The sequence below is a fragment of the Pangasianodon hypophthalmus genome, chromosome 21 (genome assembly GCF_027358585.1).
Source record: "Pangasianodon hypophthalmus isolate fPanHyp1 chromosome 21, fPanHyp1.pri, whole genome shotgun sequence".
Taxonomy (NCBI): domain Eukaryota; kingdom Metazoa; phylum Chordata; class Actinopteri; order Siluriformes; family Pangasiidae; genus Pangasianodon; species Pangasianodon hypophthalmus.
This window is the reverse complement of record NC_069730.1, coordinates 13,055,739-13,078,310: the sequence shown is the minus strand read 5'-3', so window position 1 is coordinate 13,078,310 and position 22,572 is coordinate 13,055,739. Positions and strand designations below refer to the sequence as shown.

General features: G+C 37.0%; 1 protein-coding gene across 11 annotated transcripts in view; it reads left to right on the top strand.

Moving 5' to 3' along the window:
* svilb (supervillin b) overlaps positions 1 to 22,511 on the top strand; it is a 60,189-nt gene extending 37,678 nt beyond the window's left edge. For 7 of the 11 annotated variants that reach the window (XM_034314674.2, XM_034314673.2, XM_034314675.2 and 4 more), the window contains 24 exons: positions 290 to 404; positions 1,795 to 1,842; positions 2,209 to 2,289; positions 3,159 to 3,306; positions 4,086 to 4,181; positions 4,284 to 4,364; positions 4,484 to 4,661; positions 5,760 to 5,932; positions 6,292 to 6,447; positions 6,600 to 6,736; positions 7,964 to 8,111; positions 8,221 to 8,366; positions 12,879 to 13,054; positions 13,142 to 13,289; positions 13,655 to 13,955; positions 14,131 to 14,285; positions 15,157 to 15,262; positions 15,537 to 15,744; positions 16,686 to 16,819; positions 16,982 to 17,137; positions 18,449 to 18,592; positions 19,168 to 19,289; positions 19,713 to 19,868; positions 21,655 to 22,511. In XM_034314674.2, coding sequence (XP_034170565.2) covers positions 290 to 404; positions 1,795 to 1,842; positions 2,209 to 2,289; positions 3,159 to 3,306; positions 4,086 to 4,181; positions 4,284 to 4,364; positions 4,484 to 4,661; positions 5,760 to 5,932; positions 6,292 to 6,447; positions 6,600 to 6,736; positions 7,964 to 8,111; positions 8,221 to 8,366; positions 12,879 to 13,054; positions 13,142 to 13,289; positions 13,655 to 13,955; positions 14,131 to 14,285; positions 15,157 to 15,262; positions 15,537 to 15,744; positions 16,686 to 16,819; positions 16,982 to 17,137; positions 18,449 to 18,592; positions 19,168 to 19,289; positions 19,713 to 19,868; positions 21,655 to 21,741 — 3,400 coding nt within the window. In that variant the 3' untranslated portion in view covers positions 21,742 to 22,511. Of the gene's footprint in view, positions 1 to 289; positions 405 to 1,794; positions 1,843 to 2,208; positions 2,290 to 3,158; positions 3,307 to 4,085; positions 4,182 to 4,283; positions 4,365 to 4,483; positions 4,662 to 5,759; positions 5,933 to 6,291; positions 6,448 to 6,599; positions 6,737 to 7,963; positions 8,112 to 8,220; positions 8,367 to 12,878; positions 13,055 to 13,141; positions 13,290 to 13,654; positions 13,956 to 14,130; positions 14,286 to 15,156; positions 15,263 to 15,536; positions 15,745 to 16,685; positions 16,820 to 16,981; positions 17,138 to 18,448; positions 18,593 to 19,167; positions 19,290 to 19,712; positions 19,869 to 20,022; positions 20,049 to 21,654 lie in introns of those variants that run through there. The other 4 variants (XM_034314668.2, XM_034314669.2, XM_034314672.2 and 1 more) reach the window with 4 other exon arrangements.
* The last annotated feature ends 61 nt before the right edge of the window (positions 22,512 to 22,572 follow it).

Sequence of the window (22,572 nt, the reverse complement as noted above, 5' to 3'; positions counted from 1 at the left end):
CTCTTTGCGTCCTGTTTGATGAATGAATGTGGGTCAGTGCTCCTCTCCTTCACTGAGCCACATAGAGATTGCTATTTTAGAATGTGCTGTTCTGCTGGCTGCCCTTCTTTATGGTAAGGATGAAACTGGAAGGTAGAATCAAAAGAGGTTGCAGGGACAGAATGAAAAAGAGAATATTTGCAAAGCAAAATGCATAATCCACATTACTGAATATTTATTTTGTCTTCACAATGCATCCAGTGATGTGCAGTATAAGACCCTATGAGTGTGATGGCATTTCTTTTCCCAGGTTAGCCTTGCTGAAAAAGAGTGGGGAGGAGGATTGGAAGAACAGGATGAACAAGAAACAGGAAGTGGCATCAATGAGCAACCAAATATGGGAAGAGCAAGGCTTCAAGAAGAAGGTAAATGACTGAGGAAATGTCTGGTTAAAAATATTAAGAGCTGGGATCTTTTTTCATCAATCATATGTACATGTAATGTGTATATATACTGCAAGTTATTAAACAGTGTCGCATGAGCAATATGGTTGTTATACTGAATATCTGCACGGCTGTGATTTGGCTGTAGGTATGAGGCCACAGGCTGAGTGCTGCAGGTAATCACAGCCATGCCAATATTCAGTACAGCAGCATGATTACGAGTATGATATTACTTTTATACAATCATTCTACTAATAAGAAAGTAATATGAAGTAACTGACATTTCAGACACAATATGGCGAAATATTGCTAACACTGTACAATACTGTTCAACAACTCATAGGTAACTATGCAGGAACTAAGCAGATATTGATATAAATTGACAGAAATTAACAATAACATAAAAAATAAAAGGCTGTAATCTAGCAATGAGTAATATATATTCTCCACTAACATACTTTCAATTCTTTTTGTAAATATATTTCTTTTAAATAACAAAAAACTATTATTAACTACTGAAGAACAACACAGTAACACTTCAGTCATTAGTAAAGAGTTTCATGCAAACAAGTTGTTGAAAAGTTAAGTGTTAGGGTTACATATTTTGCTCTGTCAACAGAAATAGTTCCCAAAGAAGCTACAGCTGGATAAAGACTGACAGAAGACTGATTGTCAGCCCATTTTCGTTTCAGTGTAATTTTATGTAGTGACAGACAAGTGGAGTGATGCAGATGTGAAACATCCCAGTGTTTTTATACTAAATATTGGCACTCTTGGAACTGCACTTCACCAATCAAATTAGTGGACCAGAACAAACTTGTGTGTGTGTGTGTGCATGCGTATATATATATATATATATATATATATATATATATATATATATATATATATATATATATATATATATATATATGCGCGCCAATATTTTAGTGCGTACTGGTGACTCTTGCGCACAGAATTAGAAAAAGTTCTATACATGCTTTGATAAATGAGACCCCTGGCACTGACATGGGTTAATGCCATACTAAATATGTAGAGCAAAACAAATACAAGGATCTGAAACTTCAGGATAAGGGTTTTGCCAGGCTAATTTTAAACATAGCCTTGTACCATCATGTATTGTTCTTAACTTAGGTCAAGACCATTGCTTCAGTGGTGTCCAAACCCCAGCTACCCAGCTAAACACATTTAAATTGTGTATTTTTGTACTGGACATACATACATTTGTTACTTGGGTCAGTCTGACGAGTAGAATAATTTGTTAGGCATATTTTATGGATTGTATGGTATGGACCCCAAGATGTGGTCAGTGTATTCTACAACAAAAACCAAACTGTGCCTTATACACACATCCATTACTTGTGTGTTGTAGGAAGAAAGGGCTGTTATTGAGGAGTTTGCCTCATCTGAGAAGGTTTGGGTAAGATTCGATCATGCATACTGCATTAACAACTTTAGCTTTTGCAGATCAGCTATTTTACCTGCACTGCTTCCTGGCTTACACTACACGGTGATTAGTTGGGGCTTAATACCTTTTGGAGCTTTGCAGTGATTGTTGTAACTTTGACTTGCTTGTATTCATCTGTCTTTTGAAAAGATATTTGGTGGACTTTGCCCTACTTTCTTCTGGTACAAGTTTGCCATACTATACTCCTGTTCTGTATGAGTCATTTTGTCTTGCACTGCCCTTTTCAGTATTATTTTATCTCATTTCTTTCCCTCTGGGTGCTCTTCTATTTTCTTTTTTTCCCTGCTCTCTCCTTCTCACATCATCTCCTGCCTATAGGAGCCTGTTTTTGCTTCCACCTATTCCCCTCCTCCTTTCCATTCCACCCAAAAATATCAGCCTGTAGACCATCCATGCCAGGTAAGTGTGGCCCCTTGCACACAGCAATATATTTTGCAATCATCTTGTGTTCTTCAGGGCTGTGGGCATTTCAGAGCAAACATGTTCTTAGTGTCTGAATGTCCTGAATGAGTGGTTTATAAACACTTGTGTTGGGTAACACATGTGCTGCTTATATTTAGAGTTTTTCTTTTATTGTTAGTCAAGACCTACACTACCCGCTGCAGTTAAACAAAAGCAGGTTAAAGCTGCAATGCATAGGGTTTGGTTAAAAATGGAAACAAAAGCATCATTGAGTCTGGGATATTCCTGAGCTGCCGTGAGTCACCCTGGGAATCCTGTAATAGTACTTCAGAGTAATTCAGAGTCAGAGCTGTTAGGTTTTTGTTAGTGGGAAATGTCAAACACTAACATCATACGCCAGCTCAGATATGTCCCACACCATCATACCTGAAGCCAAAAAAAAAAAAAAAAAAACTTACCCCAAATTTCCAGTACGACTTAACCCAGTTTTGCGGGTATTATAACTGCAAGTCTTTGCCCTTCAACTGTCTTTGAGCCAGATTGTGTGTCAATGTTAACCTGCTAACTTGCTGCTATTGGCTGTTATGACAAACACAGGTAGACTATGGCATCAGTGATCATATCATTCACATAGCTCTTTCAGATCATGATGAAGCACAAAACAGCCAATGTTAACAAGATTGCTAAAAGACAAACGCTTGTTAGAGGCCTGCTTCCAACATGCAATCTGACTCCTCCATTTGATGTTATGGATGGCATATTATGACAGAGTGGCCTGTCCAACTGTTGTCAAAGTTTGCACTGCTTATGTGACGATTGCACCACATTTCCTATTTCTAATTCTTGTTTGTGTTCTATCCAATCAGAGGCTGGGAGATGGAGTAGAGGGACAGATGTCCATTGAAGAGCGGAAGCAGATGATCTGTACACGAGAGGAGGCATGGCAAAGCACTGGAAAGGGTGTGGCAAATGACTCTGGCCAGTACACTGTGGCTGCTCGGATGGTGAAGAAAGGTTAGGATAGATAAGTACATGCGTGCACACATTACATTTCATAGAACATTTATACAGATTGCTAGCATTTATCCACTTTTTGCTATTACAATGAAAACAGGGCACATCTGTGCATATTGGGCATCATTTATCAATCTTTTAGTAAAGCGTGTGTAAACCTTTTGTAGGCCAGATTTACAAAAATTTTGGTAATGCTTGATTCTTCATAATCACGTGCATATGTTTATAAATGCCAATCACCTGTAAATTACCATGCCTTTTCATGGCATAGCTGACATTTCACAGAGCTGGAAATGACAAAATGATGACTAAACGGTGAAACAGCGCCTCCTAAGCAGCTCCTCCGCAGCATGCAGTAAATCTTCCAGTAATGCAGCTTAGCCACTGCAGTGCCTTGACTACTAACTCTTTCTTCTTCTATAATGTGCCATTTCTTTTAACATAATTGAATAGCTAGTCTTATTTTTCTTAATTTATAGATTTGTGTGTGCATTTGAAACAAATTTAAGCCTGTCAATGAAATCCATACATTAATTGGCATGATTTAATGCAAATTTTACTTAAAGCTTTTTTCCAGCTCTTAAAGGATACAAACATTTTTCTGAACTAACTGGATTTTCATTAATACCTCATTTGTGTAAATGCTCTATATACCATTTATAATACAAAAGTATAAAATAGTTGGATAAAATGGTATATATCATTTACAGTATATACCATTTTATCCAACTGCAACAAACTGAAGGACTTTTTTAATCTAAAATACCTCTCTGTCTTAGGTCTGGCTGCTTCCTCTGCAGTGATCAGTCCCATTCTGTCTCCAGTCTCTGCGAAGCTAAAGAATGGTGTGCCAGCTGTCTCCAAACCACAGGAGGGTAAATGTAACACACACTTCCCCCTTCTGCATTATTTTATGCTTTTGTAGGAAGTACATGCATAAATCTTCATGGAACTGTCAATGGCTATCCCTATAACAGAGATTGAGGTCACAGCAGATATGGAATCCGACAAGAAACTGGATAAGTTGGAGACGTTTTTGGGACGTTTGAACAGTAAAGGTGAGTACCGTTGATGATTTGATCTCTTCCAGTTCAGTCTCTTTGAGTCGGGTGTTGATGATAATGGCTTGCTTTTCTCTCATGGCTTCAGTCTCTCTCTCTCTTTGTCTATCTCTCAGTGACTAGTTTGCAGGAGACGACTCTGACTGTGACTGAGAAGGCTGTGAAAGAAGTCATGAGACTGGATGATGAAATCTTCTCAAAGTTCTATCGGCATGTGACAGACATCCCACGCAGCATGCCAAGAGTGCCGATCGATGATGACTTTGATGCCATATTTGGCAAACATACACCAAAGTAAGTATACAGTGAAATGCCCAATGCTAAATATGTTCCAGATAAATGAATTGATAAATTGGCATACACTTTCTGTGTAGAAATTCACAACTAATGATTTTACAACATAAATAGGAGTTACACTTGAAGTATCTTTAATTTTGCTTTAAACCAACATTAAAATTAAGAAAATAAACCATTAGCTTTAGATTAATTCCAATAAGCCACTGTTTGACCCTTACCCAAAGCCCTTAACCTTCATTATGATGGATAACATACTGTATGGTGCATTAAAAATGTAAAATGGTAATTTATGCAAAACGAAACAAAAAGATGGTTGTTTAACATTGTGAATATATATATATATTTTTAATTTCTTTGTGTAGAGAAGACTGAAATGTGATTAACGGTTAGTGGTTCATGGATATGCGAGTGCTTGGATAAAATTCAGAAAAATGCATATAATGTATGCATGCACATATCTAAAATTTTCGGTCACAATTAATAGCATATTCAATCAATACATAACCACATACCTACTGTACACATCCAAAGCAAAAATGCATTCTTTGGTTGGGCCATGATCTGTGTTATATATGTAAGAGTTAATAAGATATCTCATTGGGCAAGGTGGAGGTGGCAAAAAACAGGTTCCTTATTTTCTTATAACAGGACACTTCATCAGGTGCTCTCAGAGCAGTTTCCTTGTTATAGCCAACTGGTTGTGCTTCAGGACAGGGAGGGTAGACTTTTTGGCTACCATATGAAGGATGGAACGGTATGGATGAAATGTCTGTCAGGATTCTTGAGTTAATTTTGCTGCTTCTCAAAAATATTAAAACTGATTGTAAAAACATTGTTAAACATTATTAAATAGTATAGTGTGACAGTCAATGAATGAATAAATTACAGGCTGAGCCTAGACCAGTAGCCTAGACTAGTCATGATTACATTCTAATATGCTTATGTATAACCAAGCACTTTAGAGCTCTCACAATATAAGCAATTTATGCCAGATCAGAAATGATTATTTTCTATGACTATATTATAAATTTATCTAAAATACATATGCATGGATACATACACAAACACACACAAATGTAATTTCTTTGACCTTAGGCTATCATCAGCAATGGTGCACCACAAGAGGGCAATACGTCCTTTACGTAACGTTCAGGCGTCACGTAACCCGCTAAAGATTCTGGCAGCGCGAGAGGACATCAGACACGAGTACACTGAACAGAGACTCAACATCGGGATTCTGGAAAGCAAGAGGATCAAACAGGAGAAAAGTGAGTAATAAGAGGGAGAGGATGACGTGGAAATAGAAATTACTACGTAGCCATGGAACAGGAGAAGAGACAGTGATGAGACATCAAGAAAGACAAGAATGTGAAAATATGGGATTACAATGTGGGAATGAAGGTATTATGAGGGGGAGAATAAAGAATAAAGAAAAAACCATGAATGGCTCAATCACATCTGAAAATCTGTATTAAACAAAAGAAAAGTTGATGCTGAAAGATGCTTTGGCCTAATGGAGAAAAGAAAGGGAGTTCACTGGTAGAGTTAAAAATTGAGGAACGAGGTGACTAAGAAACATGCTGGGAGAAAGACCTTGTGTGTTTAAGTGAATTTATCTGTTTTGTAGTGAGTAAGAGCTCCAGCATTTCAGATGCTGCTCTGGCTGGTTTGGCCAGCAAGGAGAACTACAGCAGTGTGAGTTTACGTAGCGTCAGCATGTCTGAGCAGGTGACCAACAACAGTGCTGCTCCCTACAAAAAGCTCATGCTCATGCAAGTCAAAGGTCAGTCCTGTACTTAATTCTTTTCAAAAGTTACAATCTTCAATGTTATGTTACTAAAACAATTGTTTATTATAAATTAATGGTATCTCTTAGGTTAGAAATGATTGCAGTCTAAACCATTATAATTTTTATTACTATTATTTTTTGCTCAGGTCGCAGACATGTCCAGACAAGACTAGTGGAGCCCAGGGTCTCATCTTTGAACAGCGGTGACTGTTTTCTACTGGTTACACCTGAGCACTGCTTCGTTTGGATAGGAGAGTTTGCAAATGTCATAGAGAGAGCAAAGGTACAGCATGGCTGCTATTAAACCTGACGCATAATCAGGCATATTCAAAACTTGTTACAAAATGGTTTTCCTCAATTGTATAATCTATTCATTTCATAGTCTTAGTCTTTCTCCAAAACATGTTTACCTGTGTGCTTATACTGTATGTACAGTGGGGTCAAAAGTCTGGAAATAAACAGAAGGTTTTAGAATTTTGAAATATTTAAAACAAAAAGTAAATGTTCAATATACTGAATAGTTTATATTTAAGACTCTGCATTATTTCTAGGTCCCTATTTAAATGTAAGCAAATTTGTGATACTGACCATGTGAACTGCTTTGTCCAAAAGGTCAGATTTTCCTCATGTCTAATCTCTTCTATTGAAGCATGTGTTCAGACAACACTCCAGTGGAGTTGATCTAAAATGGATCATAAGATTTTGCACAAATTTGTGGAGTCCATGCCAGCTCGAGTGCACACGGTCGTTAAAGCGAAAAGGGAACATACTAAATACTCTGAAATTCAGTCAGTAATATAACTTTTAATGAGAATTGTTATATTAAATTAGAAAAGAATGCAAAATAGAAGCATTTTCTCTAGTGGTTTCAGACTTTTGGACCCCACTGTATATCTGTGGTGTGTAATGATGTTACCAGTTCGAAGTGTCTTTTGTTGCCTTCACATACGCACATATCTCCCTTGGTGCAGTTCTTTTAGACAGTGTGTGTCTAAGCAAGGTGGTCTCCATTCAATTCCAAGCAAACTTTATTATGGTTTGATAGCAGTGAGAAAGCTTTTTGACCCTGAATCGACCCAGCCGCAGGGATTTTGGGATTACAGGGAGCAATTTTCTTGAGCTGCTAAACTGAAATGAAAGACAAACTAAGCCAAAGTACAGAGCTGCAGCTCTGTAAAAATGAAGTACTTTCTGGATATTTGGACTGTTGATCAAAAAGAAACAAACTATTAAAAATTTATTGCTGACTCAGTGATTTCCTTGTTCATTTGAATTTTCTGATTCATGTGCACGCTTTGTTTACCTTGCTGTATTTTTGTGTGTATTTTGGTGTGAAAGTACCCTTTGAGTCACTTAAAAGTGCTATAAATTAATATACTTACTATAAATCTAAAAATGTTATTACTTGACTCTCGGTTTTAGCCATGACTATGACAATGTAGCACAAAAATCTGATGTCATGTGTTTTAATACAAAATGATATTTTTTTTAACCTTTGTTTCTTTATTAGGCATCAGAACTGGCCACTTTTATCCAGTTGAACCATGACCTTGGTTGCCGGGCGACACAAGTGGAGACCATTGAGGAAGGGGTGAACTTTGAAAGCCCTGCTGCAGCTGAGTTTTGGAAAATTCTAGGAGGACCAGCCAGCTACCAGCGTATGCACCTAACACCAAAATCTACACAGTAAAATATGACCAGATTAAATTTCTTTCACATTTGTTTTACATTCAAATACAAACACAGTGTGTGCCTGCGTCACAACAGCGGCTGGTACCCCAGAAGAGGATGAGTGTTTTGAGAACGCGATCATAGAGACTAATTGCATCTTTCGTCTGGTGGATGATAAACTGCTTCCTGATGATGATTTCTGGGGCAGAGTTCCTCGTTGCTCACTGCTGGGATCCAAAGAGGTATGAAAGTAGTATATAAAATAAACAAATGCACACATTATTGAAGTAAGTTTGAAATATTTGTTCAATAATAGTGAAATAAAAATATATTAATTATATTTAAATAAGATAAGAAGACAACCTTTAGCTAATTGAAATGCTAATCTGTATAATGAAAAAAAACAACAACTTTGGAACACATATTTTTAACTATAAAACTTGAGGAGCATTTACACAGATCATGTTGTAAGAATTATACACCACTGTGAAACGCTTTTGAAATCTGTACTGTTGCATAGTTAGAACACCTGTTTATCTGAAAGCAGTATTGGTAAGAGCATATCATTTTTTGTTCCTTTATAAAGAGGATTTTAAAAATATTTTGAGTGAATAAAAATATTGCACTTTATAAAATAAATTGTGCAAACTGGGGGTGTAAGGCAATGCCACTATCTACAGTGTAAAAATTAGAAGATCCTCGAGGCACCATTTGGGGTTCCTCGCATTGCCACACCGGCGGAACCCTCAGGGGAACCTCAAGGCACCTTTTCAAAAAAGGGCAGTTCTCTGAGGGACCTAAAGTTTCTTGACAAAGTCTTTCACTAAGCATGGTCTGGAACCACTTTCAGTGCTTCAAGGAACCATTTCCCTATTTAAATTCTTTAATGTTTTTCCCTCTCCCCCTCTAGTTAAAGGCTTACTATTCCTGGTGTTGGTATTTTTAGAATTACTATTCTACTAGATAAACCGAAGAACTAAACCAAATACAATGCAAAGATTGTTTATTGAGCAACAACAACAATATGCATATTATATGGTATAATGTTAATATTGTTATAAATTAAGAGTTTACATCTTGACAAAACTGTTTAAAAAAAAAAAAAAAAAAAAAAAAGTGACTCTAATCTTTTAACTTTAAAATACAGTACCATGCAAAAGTCTTAGGCACCCTATTTTTTATAGTACAAACTTTGTTATAGATTTTTATTTTATGACTTCTACATTATTGATTCAGTACAAAAACCTTTTAGATTTCCAAACATTAGTTTTCCAAAATTAAATGTTACAGAAAAATGTTTGTGTGTCAGTAAAGAAAGCAGCATATTACATAAACACTTTTCAGACAAAAAACATAATGAAGGCTGCTGGGTTTTGCTGCAAAAATAAGAAGCAAGTGCGACAGTCAAAGTCTCCAGAAGAACTGTGGCTGCTTCTGCAAGATGCTCAGTAAAACTTGCAGCTCATTTCCTTATAAAACTGCACACATTGTACCTGAGACTACTATTTTTTTTTTTTTTTTTTTTTTTAAGCGAAGGATCATCACACCAAATATTGACTTTGTTTCATTTATTACTCTTTACTGCTCTTTATAGTACATTTTTTTAATGTAGAAACATTTAGTTTCATTATTTCTGAAGCCATCTTTGCTCTACAGCATTTCTTTGCATGTGCCTAAGACTTTTGCACAGTACTGTATATTTCAGGTACCTCAGAAAATACTACAATTCAATATACAATGCAATCAATGACTGTCAACATTTTGACTATGGGACTATTTACAAGGGACATTTGAAGAAATTAATAAGCCTCAAAACAGCTATAGGTAGCTTCTCCTGAGTGCCCAACAGATATTGCAGAAAAGTTTGTGTACTTTTAATTGGTTTTCTGTACTTTGTTGAACAGGGAGTAGGCAATCATAGTAAGGCCTACACCCATGGTTATGTCATCAGGTTTGTCAGCAAGGAGCTCTTCACCATCAAGAAAAACCGCAATGCCGCAATATTTTCACCAAATGGGTCTCCAGTAATTACCATAGTTGGTGTGAGGTTCTGTGTAGGTTGCTGATTGGGGAAAAAAAGAGGATTAGATAACATTTTATTACAAAATATTTACAATTATTAATTTACCAAATGCTTTTATGCAGTGTTTGTGTGTTTGTGTGTTTGTGTGTGTGTGTGTGTGTGTTTATATATATATATATATATATATATATATATATATATATATATATATATATATATATATATATATATATATATATATATATATATAAATATATATATAAATATAAATAAAATACAAAACAAGTTATTTGACCTGGGGTGCCTATAGGGAATTTTGTGAGTCCTGTGATGGCCATTAGTTCTACAAATTTGGAGAAAATAATTGATTTATGAATTATATAATGTGTGAACGTTGATTTTTTTTTAAAAGGTTTCTGATGTTTCTCTGCAACAGAGCTTCATAAAAGAAATGCTATTTCTCCCATAACTTTTGAGTAGAATTTATCACAAGACTCACAATATATCTATATAAGATTTGATTTATATATACTCTTTTCTGCTGCTGTTTCATGATTAAGGCTTAATTGACAAATACAGTCAATAAACAAAAAACATTTTAGTTATTTCAAGATCCAGAAATAAATACTTACGTTGTGTGCTGCTCAGTGAAACCAGTGACATTTTCAGATTACTAAAGAAAGTCTAGTGAATGTTCTGAGGAGAGAGTAAGATACAAACTGACTATAGCGTAAACAGCAAAAAATTTAATTATACTTGTACATATGTGTGCGCATGCGTGTGTAAATGAACAAAAACAGACTTAAAAAATTAACTGAATATCAGCCACAATTTATGTAACATAGATACAATGATTTAACATAAACGCCAGTGACAACAACTAAATAATAAAAATAGTGTTACATTGACTAAATATGAACATAATGATTAAAGCTGACTAAAAATCATGGTCTGTGATTTCAGTCCCCATTTCACCCCACAAGGTTCATTAGATTCTTTAGCAGCTAAAACAACTATATACTATACTATACTGTGTACTAACCAAGTGGCTAACAGTATAAAACAGCAATGTAAAATATAATTAAGCTTGTCAGTGTATGCATGTGAGTACAAATAGTGTATAGACTGTATGTTTATTTGGGGACTTGACTCACCTTCAATGTAAAAGTCATATGGAGCCGCCGTTGTTTGAGGGAAAGGAGCCGTTACTTTGAATTTGAAATCACTCTCGCACGCGAGCAGACAGCGTGTGCGTGAAGACGTCAATGAGCCCTTGTACGTTTCCTTTGTTCTTCTACTTCATCATCTTCTCCTTCATCATCATAATAATAATAATAATAATAATAATAATAATAATAATAATAATAATAATAAACATAACAAAAATTCTGATTGTAATAAGATTCATGGCACTGACATCCACCGAATTAATTTTAGTTGTTGTCAAACAATACTAATCTTGTCATGAAACCTATTTCGTTCATAAAAATTAAAAAAAAAAAAAAAAAAAAAAAAAGGTAACTATACCAGGCACTCCTACAGTTGATTGTTGTCACAGAAATCTCTGCATGGGTTCCTTTAGAAGCTAGCTTTTGCAACAGGGATTTTTCAGAAACAACTTAAAATTTTAAAGATCTTAAAATAACCCTTTTGGGGAATGAGTTCCTCCAATAACCCTCAAAGCACCCTGAGGTCTTGGTGTGATGAAACCGGTAACTCCAGAACTGTAGACCCTTAAGATCCTTCAAGAACTGCTAGACTGTCCAGCAGTAAACCTATAAATAACTTTAAATATACTTGAAAGTCCCTTGAGTACTGATTTGGATATTTGAGGCACCTTTAGTTTTTACAGTGTATATCTGTTTAGTGCTCCAAATATCCATATCTGTATCTGTATTTGGATTTAAATCTTAAACCAGAAAGGATTCTTTCCTTTCATTCTTTCTTTTTTCACTTAAAAAAATAAATATGAACCCTATCATCATGCCCTTGGAAACACATGAAGAAATGTAGAGGTAGAAATGCCAGCCCTATTGTGGCTCTGATAGGTCCTCAACTTTAGCTCTACTCATAATTGGTCTCAACTAGACATGTAGAGACTTTTTTTAAACCTGTTTGGGCATTTTTCTTTGTAGGCATCTTTCTCTTCCTGGAATCTAACAACTTTAGCTAGTTCTATTTCCCAAAATATAAACGAAATAGTAGCCTAATTTAAACCACCATGACCCTGACCATGCAGCTATGAAGTATGCTCTAAATGCATTGCAGATCATTGTCATTCAAGCTTCATATCTGACTGCTCGCTCACAGCTGCATGATGTCTTGCGGGATCCCATTTCTGATGCATATCTCTCACACAGATGCACTGTGAACCATTGTGGCAAGCTTTCTTTGAAAAAACAAACAAAGAGTAACGCTATTCCTATTTCTATATGTAATGCTATTCCTATTCCTATATGTATCAATTTAAGTTATCTGTTTATTCCAAATAATGCATTTGTTTTCGATTACATCCCAAGTCTAAACCTTAATTGTATCTAATCTATATATATAATGTTTGTTTCCACTCACGTTTTGCAAAGGTTTTACAAAGGTTGTATTGGTCAGTCAGGAAATGATTTGCAAAGTTAGCATTTTGAATAGTAATTTACTCTGGAATGCTGAATGGATTTAAATACCATTATTTTTTGTGTGTTTCTGCTTTCTCATGTGCACATGTGTGTTTATGTAGGTGCTAGTGTTTGATTTTGGCAGTGAGGTGTATGTGTGGCATGGTAAAGAAGTCACTCTGGCACAGAGGAAGGTGGCCTTCCAGCTGGCTAAGCACCTGTGGAACGGCACCTTTGACTACACTAACTGTGACATCAACCCACTCGACCCAGGAGGATGCAATTCACTCATACCCAGGTTTTGATGCAGTAGCGCACATACAAAGAAACCTTTCCTTTTCTGCCAAAAGAAACTGCTCTGAGTTTAAGATATCTGTGTGTTCAGAAAAGGCCAAGGCCGTCCAGACTGGGCAATATTCGGCAGATTGACTGAACACAATGAGACATCTTTGTTCAGAGAGAAGTTTCTGGACTGGAGAGAGACTGTTGAGTCACTACCAAAGAGCAGCAGTGAGCATTCCTTCGAGCAGAAGGTATATTCCCTGATTACTGTGTATATCTTCTGTAAAATAATTATATTAAGGCTGACAACGTACCACTTACCACTTACTCAGAGGTGCCAACCATAAATGTACGATTTATTTATGATCTTTGACCCCTTGGTATGTTGATATGGAAGATCTGAAACACATCTCAAAACTAGTTTGGATACCTTAAAACTATTTAATTGGCTGAAAAGCAAAGTCCCTGTAAGCAAAAGGATGCAGAATATGACAGACTCTCACTACAACCCTGACCAGGATATAGAGGTTACTGAACATGAATGAATTTTTACACCTCATTAGCTGTGGAGTTTCCTCTTACCCTTGCATCTCTTTGTCTTTCCTAACCACATTAGCTATCTCAGGGTACACCCTCTCGCTTGGAGTGTGCTGCATATGATGTGGGGTTGATGCTCCCAGTGCTCCAGTCTCCCATCAGCATGGTTCTGGAAGGACAGGACGTAGGTCGCGGTCATGGCCCAGTGGATAGTGGATGTTCTGAGGACCGCCTGCGCTCTCTGGAGATTAGCACACTCAGTGTGGATGTCTGGCACATCCTGGAATTCGACTACAGCCGCCTGCCCAAGCAGAGCATTGGCCAGTTTCATGAGGGAGACGCCTATGTAGTTAAATGGAAGTACATGGTGAGCGCAGCAGGTGAGTATCAAAATCAGGAAGAACATACTGGGTATGTGTTTTGAGTTGTAGAAAATGTATGTAATGTATGTAATGTTAATGGAGAAAGGAGGAGCCTGGGTCTAGAAGAATTAGAAAAAATGTCTGACAAAATGTGAATGTAAACTTAAAAATGTTATGTTGTATGTGTGTTTAGTGGGCAACCGGCAGAAGCCGGAGCAGGTTCGCAGTGCTGGGCCAGGGCGAGAGAAGTGCTGTTATTTCTTCTGGCAAGGCAGGAACTCTACAGTCAGTGAAAAAGGAACCTCAGCACTGATGACCATTGAGCTGGATGAGGAGAGAGGAGCACAGGTGTGTGTGTGTGTGTGTGTGTGTGTGTGTGTGTGTGTGTGTGTGTGTGTGTGTGCGCGCGTGCGTGTAAGTGACTGAGTGTGTGTGCGCGTGTATGCGAGTGACTGAGTGTGTGTGTTTGCCATTACAGTTTTATATGTGCCCTAACACACTGGCTTTTAATCAATGTATGTAAACATTGATTAATTTAGCAAAATAATATCAGATTGCACTATGGATTTTTTTTTTTTTTACTGCAATTTTTTTTTACTGTTAATTGTTAAAAACAGTTTATTCGTTACCAAATCAAAATAATTAAAAAAAGTTAATATGGATCAATAAGGTTTAAAATAGGTTAAAAACTACTAGACTAGATAGGCTAAAAATAACAATTGGAGCCATATTCAGGATTATGTAGATGTAGTAGACAATATTGTATATTTGAACTGGCTAAATACAGGTTTAGGTGTCATTACAGTATACAGTCAGACTGGCAGCTGAGAAGGGCCTGATGTCTCAGGTATAAACATCAGTCATTTCAAATCTTAAATTTATTTATTTTATTATTATTATTTTTTTTTATAAGCCCACCTGTCACATTGAGAGGAAATGCCGACTATTGCATCCTCATATAACAGCTCATAAATGTTCCCTACAGTTTGGATGTTAAACCCGCCAATCCAAATCTTAAAAAATTTATTTATTTCTAAAATTTATTAGAAAGAAAATCAACATTTATAGTTCATTACTTTGAGACACTGCAGACAAGTTTTGAAATCATGCTACTTTAACAGTGCCTGCAGAAGGCATAAATGGTAAATGGCTGTACAGTAATATTATGCTGAAGCAGGAGCTATATACAGAGCACTTGAAGCTGGATCTTGATTTACAGGTGCAGGTGCAGCAGGGCAAAGAGCCGCCATGCTTCCTGCAGTGTTTCAATGGCGGCATGATAGTGCATTGTGGGAAGAGGGAAGAAGAGGAAGAGAACATTCAGAGTAAGGACATTTAAGTTGATGGTTTAAGTATCTGTTTTTAGCCCCCACCTTTTTTATTTTGTTCTTAAAGTCTACCATGCTGTTTTTCTTTATTTGTTTTTTCATTCAATCCCAGAACCCTATGAAACCCTGACTAGTGTGGACATTTGAATATTGAGCTCTACTTTAACACTATAGTGTGTATGTCAGAGAGAGAGAGAGAGAGAGAGAGCGAGAGAGAGAGCGTATCAGATTAGTCAATTATGATATTCTCTCTCTTCCTTAATCTCTCTAGGTGAATGGCGTTTGTACTGTGTTCGTGGCGAGGTGCCAGTAGAAGGCCATCTGCTGGAGGTAGCGTGTCACTGCAGTAGTCTGCGCTCTCGGACCTCCATGATTCTGCTCAACATTAACAAAGCCCTCATCTACCTGTGGCATGGCTGTAAGACGCAATCACACACCCGTGAGGTGGCAAGCACCGCTGCTGACAAGATCAAAGAGCAGTAAGTTAAAGAGATGTCTGCTTATGATATTTCAGGAGTGGACAAAATATAAATTCATTAACTTGCTTACTGGCAAGTCAAAGCTTCAGTGTGCTGTCCAGTCCCATGCTGTGCTTGCCCAGAAGCCCAGTGAACTAGGCTAATAAGTGAAGACTAATGTAATGTAAGTCAACGCCATAAGCTAATTTTGTGCATTAATACAAACTCTGGAAAATAAGTAAATCCCTGGGAGGGGCGACAATATGTAGCCTTGGTTTTCTCCTGATAATGTCTGTGCTGATGAAACACATCAAGTTTGCAGAAAGTCTTGGGCTAAACTAGAAGTTTTTTTTTCCCCTAACAAATTTAGTTGGTTTTGTTTCCTGAATATAAACTGGGAATACCAGACTACCACAGGTTCATGTTAATGAGTCTTTATTTGAGCCTCATATCTGACAGCTTAATCTCCCACCTCCCACTCTCATGACGTTTTGTTTCTTTGTTGTCTCAGCCAGATGTCTTGTGGACCTTTCTGATGAATAAACATATAGTGCACCTCCTATTAATATCTGTACTTTTATCTACTTAGAACACATTATCTGTGCAAACTAAATAATGTATTTGTGTTCGGATGCATCCCTAGTTTAAACAAACGTATCAGATGAAAAGTTATTTTTCTTTTTCTGGTTTTTGAATGAGTAAAGTAAAAAAAAAAATGCTGTTGACTGTTATATTAAAAGCCTATTAACCCTGCTTGTCCACCTGGCAACTGAGAATGAAAAACGAATAGCCTGGACATGTAATCTGCTTGTCCTGGCCGCACAGGCTACCGTTTTGTCCACCCCTGTATTCACACAAGTGATGTGTAATGTTAACACTGTATTAGAATATAGAAACTAAGCTCAAGTAATAATTAGGGTTTATGTTATTGAGTGCAGCAAAAGTTGTTTAATGTCTCCAAGGCGACCACTGGAGGCAGGCCTGCACAGCAGTTGCAATGTGACCATCCTTGAGTGTGAAGAAGGGGCGGAGCCCATTGAATTCTGGGAGGCATTAGGCAGGAAGGATCGTAAGGCTTATGACTGCATGCTTCAAGGTACAGCAGTTTTATATTTAACATAAAAAGATGCTTTTATGGTTTTTAAACTACAATTTTTTAGCTAAAATGTACTATGAAATTTCAAGTTGTTAGATGTGTGTTTGTATATGTTACATCTCTTGCCTTTTTTTTTTTTTTTTTTTTTTTTTTTTTTGGTAGATCCAGGAAAGTTTAACTTCACCCCACGTCTCTTCCAGTTAAGTAGTTCATCAGGTGAGTTTGTGGCTCAGGAATTCTTCTACCCATCCAGAACTCCAGACCTGGTCAGCGCTTTCCCCTTCCTCCAGGAAGACCTGTACTCAGCACCACAGCCTGGTAACTATAACACTCCATATTGAAATCTTTAACCCTGTTCTTTGTAAATTTAGACTGAATGTAGATCAATAGTTTTTTTCCAACCTAAAAAAAAAAACAAAAAAACATTATTTATATCACAGATTGTGCTCTCAAGGAATATTGAGTACAGAGGTGAAATATATGGGCTATCAATATTTAAAAAATTTACTCGTCTTTTTGTTATTGTCACATTACCTTTTTGCACTAAATCATGTACATCTACCCTCAGTGGATCCACAGTCATAGGGGGATAGGTTTTGTGCTTTTTACATAAACATTGTTTGTTAAACTTGAGATGAAGACATATTGGTTGTCTATGGCCATGTAGTCTTTCCGCCTCACAGCTCCAGGGTCCCTGTTTTGATCCAGAGCTTGGCTTACTGTCTGTGCAGTGTTGTAGGTTTTCTCGGAGTTCTCCAATTTCCTCATAAAAGAAAAAAAAGCCAGTAGGTGGATTGGCTACTCTAGATGGCCCTTAGATGTGAATGAGTGTGTGTGTGTGTGTGTGTGTGTGTGTGTGTGTGTGTGTGTGTGTGTGTGTGTGTGTGTGTGTGTGTGTGTGTGTGTGTGTGTGTGTGTGTGTAATATACATACTGGGGGTTTGGGTCGTTCTAATATTAAGAGATGATTTCAATCAATGGGACATCCAACTAAGTAATGAGAAGTTTATGGACATCCATGGCTAAGATGTAAGCAGAACATTAAGTAAAGAGGTTTATAAGTAGTGTTTTGTCTCCCTACAATACAGTATATTGCTCTTAGGCTTGGACTGAGCCTGTATGAATAAGCAATAATGTACAGAATGAATAAAAGGTTTGAGTGTTTAGCATCACTGTTTTTTTGTTCATTTTAGAATTTGGTTTAAGATTTTATTGCCATTTTGTAAAGCACTATCTACATTTCCTATTCTTACTTAGGTCCTAAACGCATGTGTTCCCCCTCCCAGCATCTGTACTGTAACTGTACTCTGGTCTGGATTAAAAAATGTGACTTTGCATCTGCAGTCACGGTTTCCAGGCTCTGGAACTGTCTATCACTTGATATTAGATGTGCCTTTTCTCTGCCACTTTTTGACAAATTATGAAAGATATGTTTATACAGTAGGTTTTGCAGATCACTGATACAGTATGTACTGTAGATTGTTGCCCTGTAAATCTTTGCTGCACATGTACTATATATATGTGTTCTGTTATAAAGCAACTTGGCTAAGCAAGTATTTTTCTACACTACATTGAAAAATAACAAATTCTTCCTTCCTTTCCTTCTTTGTCTCTGTGCCTGTCACTTTAGCTCTGTTCCTGGTGGATAACTATCATGAGGTGTACCTGTGGCAAGGCTGGTGGCCACAGGACACGGAAACACCTGGCTCAGCCCGGATCCGCTGGGATGCTGACAGGAAATGTGCCATGGAGACAGTGCTCCGTTACTGCAGAGGTGAGATGTGACCATAGAGTTAGAACAAACCGAACAGACTTGTCCCAGAAGTGTGTGGTGAAGATTTTTGTCCTAATTTTGTGCTATTTTTGTGTAGAACTAAAGTTTAGATGAAGATATACTTGTCTACAGAGATGGCTGGTTGTGATATTAAATGAGAGGCTAAAATGTAATATCCGTCAATAGCTTAACAATGACACACACTCTAAAAGGCAGATTGGCAGCTGCATTTGTGATTTTATATATATATAATTTCAAGTCTGTAATGCCTTAATGGGTTCACACTGTTTTTCTTATGAACACAAAACATGGTAAATGGAAAAGCTATGACTTTCATTAAAAAACAAACAAAAAACCCCACTCAAACACTTGTTCTCTTTGCCCACTAATATTAGTTGCTCCTTCTGTATAAAGGAATAGTCTTGTTATTTTGTGTGTTCTAGGAATTAGCTGATGTTCTAGAAAGACATGAATTGTAGTATTTGGGCTAAAGTTTTCTTGTTCCTTTTTGGTAAAAGATGAAGGCCTGTCTGTGTTGAGGCTTAACAGCTTAATGGCTTAACTTCATCTTTCAGAAAAGAATGAGCAGAATCCTCAAAAGTCATACTTGATCCATGCTGGACTGGAGCCTCTTACTTTCACTAACATGTTCCCCAGCTGGGAGCACCGTGAGGATATCGCCGAGGTCATGGAACAGGTGAGACTGCACAAATGTGTACAAAATTACTCACATGTGTAGTAAAAATTGCAGCGTAGTACAGAAGGTTTCCAGAGGGAAAGGACATTTTGGACAAAAGTCCTTCATCAGCTATGCAAGCAAAGTGTAGGAGGTGAAACCAGCTGATATCAGAAATGATATGCAGTATGTGTGTGGTGTATGTGTATATTTATATATGAAACAGGCAACACATTTATTTAGGGGAACTGCTAGAATTTGCTTAGAATCCAAGTGTTAATTTAAAAAAATAGAAGTGGTTATAGGTAATAGGATATCATGATAACGAAATCTGAAAGTTGCACTTACAAATGTCTATAGTCTTTTCATCTTATGGTTTGCATTATGCTGTACTTAACTTTTCATTTGGACCTCTTGTGTGTGTGTGTGTTTGTGTGTGTGTAGGAGGCAGAGATGTGTAACCAGATCACTCTGGTGGAGGATGTTCTGGCTCGTCTTTGCCAGAGTATTTATCCTCTTGCAGCACTGCAGAGTCGGCCCCTTCCACACGGCGTAGACCCCCTGCGCCTTGAAGTCTACCTATCAGATGAGGACTTTGAGGTGAGACCACTCCCATTGTCCAATCATCATCTCCAACTAACCAGAATATATAAAACCAAAATTTTGAGAAGCAGTGTATTTCATTAGAGAACATATTTTCTTATACAAAGCTTCTAAATGTCTAGAATCTGATGCTTTACTTTTTATGCTCTAGTCTGGTTTGTAGGCATTTCTGAGTTGGTGAGTATTTTTTAAACCACTGGACCTCACACAAGCACAGAATGATATCTACTATGCACTGCTTCACTTTTTCTTCACTAATGAATCTGTTTGTCTTGTTCTTCCTTTTGCACTCTTTCTCACTTATGCCAACTTTACAGATATTTCCTTTGATAAGATGCTGCACATGCACACAGTACAAATCTAAGATTTGACCCTGTTGTGCATACTTGAGCTTCAGGTTTTCAAAGGCTTTGAACTTGACAAGCATGTCCACACCCTGAACCTTTCCTGCATTGAGAATAATAAGGCCTTGTGAAAAACTGAAACAAGCGTAATTGATTTATAGTGTTATTTGACATTACCCTGACATCTGCTGGTCAATAAAATCCATTACATGTTCAGAGTGTGAGAATACATGTGCCTGGAAAAATTGGATTCCCGACAAGGCTATTATTAAGCTATACAGTAATGAAATGCAGTGCAACTCGGGCATTTAAAACTTTGATGAACCTTGAATTTGAAAAATCCAAGGTTTATCAAAGTTGAATATCAAATTAAAGACTGTAGTTGTGTACTGTTCGTTCCTTTACATAATCTAAAATCTAACTGATCATGCCAGATTAATGAGTGGTAAAGCAAGCTTCAAGAAGGAATGTACCTATAAAGTTAATGGTACCTACAGTGCAGTAATGAAGATATGCTGTCATGTATAGATGAACTAGTTCAAGGGTATCTAACTCTAATGTTTTTGCGAGCCATTGAAGGGCCATAATATGAGGCTATTTTTTTGTAACATTATCATTTATCAATTATCATACTTCTTCTTATTATTATTCTATCAATTAGTTCCAGCAATAATCTGTGAAAGTAGAAGGGCTAACAGAAACTGTTCAATTCTGTGCACTATTAGGTCATGACATTATAATGTTAAATAAATGAATAAAGCAATAAAAGACAATTAAAAAAATTACTAAAACACAATAGGCCATTTATAGAATTATTAATTTATTAATGAATGACACATCATGCTTTTTAACCATTCATAGTTACATTTAATGTTATGGCAGCTTGTCATGTTACTGAGAAACCTGAAAGTCCTGAAGACTTTCCCATGGCAGAAAACTTACTGACAAATTAACAAATGTCTCATTATAGAAAACTTCTCCATATTAATGATTTTTGTTTATTTTTTCCCAAAATTCGCCACCTGCCAATTCCCACCCACTACTTAGCGCTCCACTGTCACAAGATCGCTATCAGCTGGGGAAGGTGAAGGTCAACATATATTTCCTCTGAGATATGTGAAGCCATTTATTCATTCATCTTCAGTAACTGCTTCATGAACTGCTGATCAGGATTGTCATGGTGTGTAGGCATCTATTTTAACCAGTGTTTCAGCCCTCTGAGGTGTGAACTCTCATGTGCTGTACAGTGGCCTACAGAACACAGGCGGTTGCTTCTGGTGTGAATCCTAAATATTATTATTAGCGTAGTGTAAAGATTTTGAGTAGTAGGGACTACTGGCCATTTCAGTATTGATTTTGGAAGTTGCTGAATGACAGTTTTTCATGCATGTGTGTATTTTTCTCCTTTCATAAGTGCAGCATGTGTTCTGTTTTCTCAGAAAGCCCTGGAGATGAAGAGAGAGGAGTATGAAGCCTTGCCAGGGTGGAAGCAAGTCAACCTGAAAAAAGCCAAAGGACTCTTTTAATTGCCTCTCAGTGATGATGATGACCATGCTCTGTTTCTGTCACAGCTATGGTTCTGTGTGCACTTGGGTAGGGCGACCTTAGCTTGTCATGAAAATGATGCCTTCAGGAATCAGTCACTGACAACAGGGTGATGTGGGTCATGCCGAATGTCACATTAGGTTTAACAGTGTTTACCTGCTGTGGTGTCTGTCTCTGATGTTGACGTGTTTTGTTTCTATGCACTTTCAACAGTCACCACTGTGTGTGATATCACATTTCTATGAACTGTGCTGTGTAGTAAGTTTCTGTACCATCTTTGACAACAGCTGTTCTATTCTCTTCATCTTATTAAAGTAAAGGTAAGTCTAGTCAAGTCTAGTTTCTCTGTCTTCCCAACTTTTCCTGGGATAGTGCTGTCTGCTTGAGGAAAATGTAGCCTAATTTGTAGCAAGAGAGTGTACACTCTTCTAATTTTCAAGTTGCTCTTGTATTTTCCATCTTCAGTGGAGTTTACAAGTATGTAAGTTCCTTTCTACTGTGTGAATGAACTTTGGCTGTTGTCAGGTGATCTCTCACATTATAGGTCCTGGAGTCATTGTTTGTGCTTGTTATAACACTATGAAATATGTGAAGAGAATTAAAAGATGAATTAATGAATGAAACACTGTAAATGTACAGCATAGTGCCTTGCTTTTGTGTACAGTTTATATACAGAATGGACTCTAGTCTGTATTTCAAAGACTTACTTTGTGATAAAGGCAATGGTAATAAAGCAGATTTACACTTATCACCATGATAAAGTGAAGATGTATTTTTTTTCTATCTGTATACATAGGTTTGAATAGGTTTTA